The sequence below is a fragment of the Bubalus bubalis genome, chromosome 10, assembly GCF_019923935.1.
Source record: "Bubalus bubalis isolate 160015118507 breed Murrah chromosome 10, NDDB_SH_1, whole genome shotgun sequence".
Taxonomy (NCBI): domain Eukaryota; kingdom Metazoa; phylum Chordata; class Mammalia; order Artiodactyla; family Bovidae; genus Bubalus; species Bubalus bubalis.
The window spans coordinates 2,823,762-2,833,469 of NC_059166.1; the positions used below are offsets into that span (position 1 = coordinate 2,823,762).

The 9,708-nt window shown below is 56.3% G+C and overlaps 1 protein-coding gene across 1 annotated transcript; it reads left to right on the forward strand.

Moving 5' to 3' along the window:
• Positions 1 to 1,859: 1,859 nt before the first annotated feature.
• Positions 1,860 to 3,409, forward strand: PRR18 (proline rich 18). The gene is made up of 2 exons (XM_025294283.3): positions 1,860 to 2,384; positions 2,480 to 3,409. Exon 2 carries the CDS (start codon positions 2,493 to 2,495, stop codon positions 3,267 to 3,269), a length of 777 nt encoding a protein of 258 aa, XP_025150068.1. The 5' UTR covers positions 1,860 to 2,384; positions 2,480 to 2,492; the 3' UTR covers positions 3,270 to 3,409.
• The last annotated feature ends 6,299 nt before the right edge of the window (positions 3,410 to 9,708 follow it).

A 9,708-nucleotide genomic window follows, 5' to 3' on the forward strand; every position in this document is an offset into this window, starting at 1 on the left:
GTGGCCCTGGAGCCCATGGCTGGGCTGAGGCTCATCTCCTCCTCCCCTCCCCCGGGCCGCATGTGGTTGGGAGGTGTTTCCGCCCGGGAGCCCTGGTTTTCTATGAGACTGGAGACATTCAGAGGGGCAGGGCGGCAAGTGCCACACAGCACGTCCATCGTGTGCGTGGTCGTACACGGCTGTCGTGACCATGACATGCCAACCGACGCTCACCTCCCACTCTCACCCTTCAAGGGTCACTTCCAAAGCATCCTAAGAATTAGGAAACAGGGCTTCCCTGGTGGCTCAGAGGGTAAAGCATCTGCCTGCAATGTGGGAGGCCTGGGTTCAATCCCTGGGTCAGGAAGATCCCCTGGAGAAGGAAATGGCAACCCACTCCACTATTCTTGCCTGGAGAGTCCCATGGACGGAGTAGCCTGGCAGGCTACAGCCCATGGGGTCGCAGAGTCGGACAGGACTGAATGACTTCAAGAATTAGGAAACAGGAAGCAGGGAAACCCAATCGCTGATACCGGCACAGCTCCTGAAGTGCTGAGGTCCCTCCTGGAATCCCTCTCTGGGCATCCAGCTGCCCCGGGGCTGCGCCCATAGCTGTGGTCCCCTAGCCCCTCCTCCTCCTCCTCCTGCCTCCTGACCCCCACCCCGCCCATCTGCACCGGCTTCACCTGCTCTGCCACCCTCCATGCTCCTGGCAGGAGTGTTCCTGCCGCCACGGCTTCCACAGCTAGTCCACACCCACCCAGGAACAGCCAGGATAAAATGCCTGCGTGATTTCAGTGGCGCACGGGTGTTTTATGACCTAAACGGTCTCCAGTGTGTTTCCCCTGAGCCTTGGGAGGAGACACGATGCCTTGAGACACTGGCAGGGACAGGGAGAAGGTCCAGGGGAAAGGACAGAGGGGAGCCCTGTCTGGAAACGGGGATTGTGTATTTTATGGAGAATATGGACACTCGGGGTGGTTTGAGGGTGATGGTGGAGCCCAGGCCATCAAGAGAACGTTTCCAGCCACCCATCATGTTCCTTCTTGCCGCGCCCTGAGGGGAGCACATGGGAAGGGGAGCAGCAGAGAGGTGCTGGTGGGAAGCAGGAGAGCCTGGAGAGCGGGACAGGGCCCCGTGCAGGGGGCACCGGCCACGTCTGAGGGCTCCCTGCTAACCCGGGCCATAACCCACACAACCTAGCTGTGTTCCTGGATGGCCCAGAAAGAGCTTCCCTGGGGATTCGGATGGTAACGCATGCACCCGCAGTGCAGAAGACCCAGGTTCGCTCCTTGGGTCAGGAAGAAAGGAATTCCCTGGAGAATTCCTGAGAATTTCTTCCATTCCCTGGAGAAACGGATGGCAACCCACTCCAGTATACCATAGCCAGTAATATGCCCGGAGAATCCCATGGACAGAGGAGTCTGGCAGGCTACAGTCCATGGGGTTGCAACGAGTCGGACATAATTGAGTGACTAAGGCTTTCCCTGGCCCAGAAAAGCATATCCCATGCATAGGGGAAAAAAACCTTTTTTTTTTTTTTGAGCTCTAAACAATGGATGATTCTCCATAAGTAATGCAGGGACTCCTCATTTGAAATTTTGACTTTAGGAGGCACTTCTCTGTAATTATTCAATGAATCATTCATTTATTTAACACACATTTGAAAACTGAAGGAATGCTTTCAGGTCTCTACCACTAGACTCTAAGTTGACAGTGAAGCTGTCGCATTCCTTTGAACCACTGTTAAAGAAGTAAATGCTTTCCGTGTGCTCACAGGAGTCTCCTGAAATGAACTGAAGGTCCTATATCACGATTTCACCGAAACTGGCCTTTTTTTTTTTTTTTTTGCCTCGTCAAGGAATACGAGGTTTTTAATTTTAAAATGATTGTCTTTCAACATGATCCAAAAACAAAACCAGAAGGATGCCCTGAAATGCCTGTGCCCGCCTCTGAGCTCTGGCCAGCTTCCTCCCGCGACACCGGGATGCCGGGCTGCGCACGGGGCCCGCGGTCCCCCCGCCGCCGCCGGCCTGCGCACCATCTTAGAAGCGCCGAGAGGTGGCACACGACTTTCTGGCCCACGTGCGAGGACCCCGCCTCGGGCGGAGGACACGCCCGGCCTTCCCCGCCTCTGATGGATTAGCCCCCGCGGTGGAAGGTCGCCCGGGGAGCCTCGGCCGCCCAGTCGCGGCGCCGGGCGTGCGGGCGCAGCGGCTCCTCCTCCCGCGGGCGCGCCCGGCTCCGCGTGGACCGGCCGCCGCTGTCCCCGGAGGAGAGCCGGCAGAGCCTCTGGCCCCGGAAGGAAGGCAGGACGGAGGAAGGCAGCGGGGTGCCCGGCCGCAAGGCCCTGGGTGTGGACGCGGGGGGCGTGTGTGCGCCGGAGATGCCGCGGCCCAGCCCAGGTGGGTGCGGAGGGCGGGCGGGGGGCGGACCGCGGCCCCCCGGGGAGGGCGCCGGGCTTGGCGCGCCCTCACGGTAGCCGCCCCTCTCCTTCCAGGGCGCTGACCACCATGCCGTTCCCGCCCGCGCCGCCGCCGCCGCCCACCCCGGCCCCGGGGGTCCCCGCCGCGCGCCCGCCGCCCCGGAAGCCCGGCGCCCCGCGCAAGGCGGCGGCGCCCGCCTGCGCCCCGCCCGGACCCTCGCCGCCCGCCGCGGCCGCCGAGAAGAAGAGGAGGCCTCCCGAGCGGCCCCCGGGGCCGCTGTCCAGCTCCTGGCCCTCCGCCACTCTGAAGCGGCCGCCGGCCCGCCGCGCCCCCGGCCCGGCCTCCCCGCGCGCCCCGGCCCCGTGCGCGTCACGGCCGGCAGGTTCCGGCGACGGCCCCGCGGGGACCGCGGCCTCAGGGGCGCGGACCGCCGCCTCGGGCGCCGGGCCCGACGCCGCCCTGCGCTTCTCGCTGAGCCTCACGCCCGAGGCCGTGCTGGTCATCCAGCGGCGCCACCTGGAGAGGCAGCTGCTGGCTCGGCCCCGGCGGGCGCCCCCAGCCGACGCCGGGCGCCCGCCCGCCCCCTGCCCCCGGGCCGCGGGCCTCGGCCGCCGTCTGGCCCCGCCGCCGCCGCCCGTCCCCGTCCCCGGCCCGCGGCCCGCCGACCTGCGCTCGCTGCTCAAGGTGTCGCTGCTCAACGAGCGGCACAAATACGACGACGTGGAGTACGAGGAGGAGGCCGTGGCCGCCGACGAGGGCCTGGTGCGCAAGTGCACCGAGTGGCTGCGCGGCGTGGAGTCGGCGGCCGCCGCGCGCGACCGGGCGGGGCCCCTGGACGCGCTGCCGCACCTGAGCTCGCTGTGACCACGCCCGCGGCCCTCCCGGGCTCCGGAGAGCCGGCCCCGCGGCCCACCACCTGCAGAGGACCGGAGACGGCCGCCGCCCCGCCTGCGGCCCTCCCGGCCTCCCCGCGGCCCACCACCTGCAGAGGACAGGGAGACAGCCGCCGCCCCGCCTGCGGCCCTCCCGGCCTCCCCGCGGCCCACCACCTGCAGAGGAAGGGGGAGACTGCGGCGACCCTGCCCTGCCGCCGGCCGGGCCTCGCCCTGCGGGTCTGCCCTCTGTATCTGTTGGCCTCTTCCGCCCCCACGGGTGTCCTCGGGGCTCGTGGTTGGGGGGTGAGTCGCGGTACCCATGCCTCTCAGCCCCCACCCCTAAGGGTCCCCTGGGCCCCCCAGCCTCAGCGGGGGAAGGCCCGTTGGTGGGTGTGGCTTTGCAGGTGCAGGGGGCCGGGAGGGTGGCGGTCAGGTGCAGAGCTGGGCGCGGTGCTGGTGGACGGATTTGCTTCTCCTGAGTGGGAACCATGTCCTGGGGCCTGGAAAACCGGCGACGCAGGTGAACCGAACTTCCTGATGGCAAGGGGGAGTGTGCTGACCACCAGGACAGTCTGCCTGGCCAGTGGGCGCTGTGATGGACACAGAGCTCTGCGGTCACCACGCAGACTCCTGGGGGCCGGGAGCCCACGTGCAGGGTCCCCCACACACAGGTACATGCCTGCACACTGACACATGCTTACCTTCACACACTCAGCTTTCACGCTCACACACTTGTGCTCTCATGCACACTTACACGCATACGTGTGCCTGCACACACGCACGTTTGCTTCCATACACTCAGCTTTCACACTCACACACTTGTGCTCTCATGCACACTTATCCATACTCACACTCACGCTTGCTCATACACACATGCTCACACCGGTTCCCATACAGTTCTTGCCCACCGTGCTCTCTCCACTCACACACACACATGGGTGAGCACAGCTGCGGGGACACTTCAGCATCCGGGGTGAGGTGGCAGCTCGGCGCGGCCCCGCTTCTGGAGAAGGCGCCCTCTGTATTTTAGTGCTGCTCACAAGTGTCTTTTGTGCTACAGAAAGAAGGGGGGGAGGTGACGTGCGGAGAGCTGGACCCACATGCAGGGCGCGATGTGTGGGCCAGAGACCCGTTTCTGTAGGGACAGTGGGAGTGCAGGGCAGATGGGTGTTTTCAGTGCTTTTGGTCCCTGTGTGAGAATCAGTGACGTGGTGGCTTTGTACAGTTTATACAGTGATTTGGAAAAGGAAGTTTCTATTTATTATTTGAATACAGGGTAAGACTCCCCTGCTTTTTAGAGGTCATACTCTGCTCCACTAACTCCAGGCTGATTTCTAGGTATTCCTTCCGTGCACCTGAGTATATTTAACGCCAAGGTTGAGAAGGGGGAGAACGTTATACTCAGATAAAGCTGGTTATATGAGAGTGTAATGTATTACCTCAACTTTTGACTTATTTTATAACACTTAATAACTAGTTTAATGTTTATCTCATTAGACTTTAAAGTGTCAAGTCTTGTTTATATTGTACATTGAAGCCTTACGTTTTTAAAAACCAATTTTGTATTTTTCTTGCGGAGGTCTCTGCTTTTGTCGCTCTCCCATGCTAGGCACACATCTAGGTAGACACGAAGCATCTAAATTTGTGGGAGCTGGATCAGCCGCCAGATGAGATGCAGGACCAAGGACCTCCACCTGCTGAATAGCTTGCCTCCTGTATGAATGCCCAGAGCCGGACTGTGTTTTATTTTAAATGCGTGTCTTAATACCAGAGTGGCAAAGGCAGCAATCGTGCGGAGGTGACTTTAAGACACGTGTCTCTGTGAATGCTGCGGGCACCTCCGTGAAGTCTGCCGAGCTCGGTCCTGGGGGAGGAACGCTGCTCTGGACGTCAACTGTGAGGTCGAGGAGGGCGGCGGCGTGCCTTGGCCTTCTGTGCACTCGGCACAAACACCAGTGATTAACAGGCCCCGGTTCCTGCCCATCATGACAGTAAGGACATTGTAATGACTTTCCTGAAGGAGTCGATGTTTGCGGAGCGTCCTGCGTCTGTGTCTGTCCTGGCCCTGGCACGCGTGTTGTCTATGTCCGTGTCTCGTCCTTTGTCTCCCTCTCCTCCCCTCCCCGCTCCGCTGGACCCCCAGCCCCGTCTCGCCCGTAACTGGCCACGGACACCACGCACTTTTTCTCCTTTGCGATGTCGGATGGAGTTGTGTGCCTTGTTCTTCGTTTTAAAAGCAGATGGGTCAAACGTTCGTGTTGCTCTGGTTGACAACCCTCAATAAAAGACAAAAAAAAATGTTCTCCACGTGACACATGATGTGCGTTCATGTTGTAACTGATATTTTCCAAGTCACTGCGCTGCGGTTTCTTCATGTTTAAGTAAAAGAAACGTGATGCCTGTATTTCTTTTTAGGAGGATATTAAACACTGGCCAGGAAGAGAAGAGATCACCAAGGTATTCCGAGAGCATTCCTGATGGCCCAGTGGTTAGGACTGAGAGCTTTCATTGCCCGGGACACAGAAGTGTTCAGTCTTTGGTCAGGGAACTAAGATCCCACACACCATCAAAATAGAGTTCTTCTGAGATGGCCTCTCCCTGGTACTGCCCTACCTGAGGCTTTGGAATTTCCAGGGGTTAGCAAAGGGTCGTGCCTGCCTGCTAAGTCATTTCAGTTGAGTCTGACTCTTTGTGACCCCATGAACTGTAGCCCACCAGGCTCCTCTATCCATGGGATTTCCCAGACAAGAATACTGGCGTGGGTTGCCATTTCCTTCTCCAGGGGATCTTCCAGACCCAGAACAGAGTCTTATGTCTCTTGCTTTAGAGGGCAGGTTCTTTACCACTAGCTCTTAATTGCTGCCAGCAATGACCAGGATTTTAAGAATTCTATTGTGAAGTCAAATAATGTCATAATAAAACTATTTGGCCTTCCCTGGTGGCTCAGATGGTAAGAATTTGCCTGCTATGTGGGAGACCTGGGTTCAGTCCTTGGGTTGGGAAGATCCCCTGGAGAAGGGAACAACTACCCCCTCCAGTATTCTTGTCTGGAGAATCCCATGGACAGAGGAGCCTGGCGGCTACAGTCCATGGGGTCACAAAGAGTTGGACATGACTGAGTGACTTTGACAAGGCTACTTGCCAGCAGTACCTAACCTCTTGTGGGGTCCCAACCCCCATGAGCACTAATTCCAGAAATACTCCTAAGAATATGCCTGCTAACAACCAAATCTGCGTATGTTTTAGGGAGCTCATGACCCCAGATTAAGAGTTCCATCTAGGCTCACTACTACAATGCTTTTCTTTTGCTGAAAGTAATTTCAGTCTGGTGTGTCATGCCAATCAGAAGAGTCCGTTTGAATGACGGTGAGAGCTATAGATTACTCACAGGATGAGGTCTGTCTTTGAAATCTTTGGGTCCATGGAGAAAAGGTAATAAGCGATGTCCATGGAAGGAAGAAGGTGGAACCCTGCGTTCTCTGGGTAACTGGTGATGTTCGGGCCTAATCCTCCCATCGCTGCCCTGCCCGTAGCTGGGGGAGCACACACTCCATAGGCCGGGCGTCTGTGCTATAGCGAGCGGACATGGAAGGTCTCTATAGAAGGGCAGGGCACGTGTGACTAAATTCTGCATATCTAGGAAACACCCTGGCACTTTAAGAGAGGTTTTATGCCCATCTGTTCTCTTCCTGGAAAAAGCAGATGCCAGAAATCAGAAACTTCGGTTTTGTGGTTTCCCAACAAATGACAAATTTCCAGGGATGGTGGTGATTTGTGGGATCTGGTCAGATGAAACTGACTCTGAATCTGTAACTTTGTACCCTTGAATCCAGATTGCCAGGAGAAATATCAGCAACTTCAGATATGCAGATGATACCACTCTAGTGGTAGAACGTGAAGAGGAACTGGAGCCTCTTTATGAGGGTGAAAGGGGAGAATGAAAAGCTGGTTTTAAATTTAGCATTAAAAAAAAAAGATCATGGCATCTGGTTCCATAATTTCCTGGCAAATAGAAGAGGAAAGAGAGGAAACAGTGTTGGGCTCCAAAATCACCGTGGATGGTGATTGAGGCCATGAAATTAAAAACCCTTCTCTTTGGAAGGAAAGCTATGTCAAACCTAGACAGCATATTAAAAAAGCAGAGATATCAGTTTGCCGACAAAGGTTGGTCTAGTCAAAGCGATGGTTTTTCCAGTAGTCATGTATGGATGTGAGAGTTGGACTATAAAGAAAGCTGAGCGCTGAAGAATTGAGCTTCTGACCTGTGGTGTTGGAGAAAACTCTTGAGAGTCCCTTGGACTGCAAGGAGATCCAACCAGTCCATCCTAAAGGAAATCAGTCTTGAATATTAACTGGAAGAACTGATGCTGAAACTCCAATACTTTGGCCACCTGATGCAAAAGATGCCTGAAGTGCCCACAGTCGTTCCTACCTGGAGGAACCCTGCAGGAGTATCAGAGCTTGGGCCTGGGTGTCCCCAGAAATCTGGGAGGGGCCCCCACGGGTGTCTCTGCTTGTAGGGGACCCACTCGGGACACAGTGCTGCCTTCCATCTATTTGTAGGCGAAGACAGTGAGTCCTAAGGGGAGAGCCTCTCACACCAGCACCCCGCTGCTGAGCTGCCCTCATCACCAGGCCCCCGAGTTCAAGTTCTTAACCTTCACACGAAGGATCTAGTGAGTGTGGAAGGGTGCACGGGTGACCGCCTGGGGAAGGCCCTCACAAGGGGCCACTTCCAGGTGCCTCCCTCAGTGGGTTTTCCATGGAACCAACTTTTCCATGGAGTATAGGTGTAAAATCTTTTATGGATAAAGATCACACTGAGTGAGTAAGTGAAAGTCTCTCTGTCATGTCTGACTCTAGTCCATGGAATGCTCTAGGCTGGAATACTGCAGTGGGTAGCCTATCCCTTCCCCAGTGGATCTTCTGAAGTCAGGGAATCAAACCAGCACCTCTTATGTCTCCTGCATTGCAGGTGGATTCTTTACCAACTGAGCTATCAGGAAGCCCTACACTAGAAATCAACAAAATAGGACACTAACAATACAGAAAACTCACAAAGTCTTACGTTGCTTCTTTTTAAAGATTAGTTGGGCTTCCCAGGTGACCCTAGAGCTAAAAGAGCCTGCCTGCCAATGTAGGAGACGAAAGAGATGCTGGTTTGATCTCTGGGTCTGGAAGATCCCCTGGAGAAGGAAATGGCAACCCACTCCAGTATTCTTGCCTGGAGAACCCCACAGAGGAGCTTGACAGGCTACAGTCCATGGGGTCGCAAAGAGTTGGACACGACTGGGCAACTTAGCATGCGAAGATTAGTTAAAATGAGCAGTACCTGTTGTGACTGATCATGAAAAAGGACAGACAGAAAAAAATCACAAACTGCCAAGATCAGGAATTAGGGGGAATTTAACTGCAATCCTACAGATCTTAAGAGGGCAATCAGTGAAAGCAGGGGCAGGCAGAATCGAAGTAACAGCTTTCCCAGCCACTGCCAACAGTGCTGGTCGGAACAGGCACCAGCTGAGGTTTTCTCTGTGTTATTTCAGAAACATTTCCTTTCCGAGGTCAATATCTAGTTTGCCAGACAGAACAGCTGATATTTGCATGTGTGAGGCATAAATGTTTTTTTATTTTGCATTGCGCTTCATTTGGACGCAAGGAGGATTTTGCCTGTTTCCTTAAGCCAAGGATAAACAGAAAACGTCCAGCACACAGTCCCAAATACGTTGGGAAAACTGCTTCCCTTTTACTGGGAGAGCCTGGTTTGCAAGGCCACGTCGTTCACAGCGAGGGGCCGCTCCTGTGCCCTTGCCCCTGGGAGTCCCACGGCCCACTCCTCCCCCACAACAGGCTGCGGTCTCTGTGGAGCCTCTGGGTTTAGTCTCTGCCCTGGTCCCTGCTCTCTGCCCTTTTTACTGTGTTGATAACGAGTGTGTGTGCGCATGCTCAGTCAGTCCGACTCTTTATGACCATGTAGACTGTAGCCTGCCAGGCTCCTCTGTCCATGGGATTTCCCAGGCAAGAATACTGGAGTGGGTTGCCATCCCCTCCTCCAGGGGATCTTCCCGACCCAGGGATTGAAACAGGTCTCCTGTGTCCCCTGCATTGGCAGGCGGGCTCTTTACCACTGTGCCCCCAGGGAAGCCCCACTAATAACAAGACTAGCCTTCTTTTCAGAGCACTTACATTTACCATCGATTTGGATGACACTCTCTGGCCAATTTTACAGACAGAAGGGGGACCCGTGATGTGGCCCAAGCACTCAGGTGTGAGTGGCAGCAACCGAACTGTGGCCAGTGCCCAGCGGATCCAGGCTCCACGGTGCTGGGGTGGCAGAGGGAGGGGAGCCCACCCTGCCCCACCCCCCAGACGCTATGTCCCACATCCGCGGGGCAGCATCCTGGGAAGTCTGTCTGGACATCTCCCAA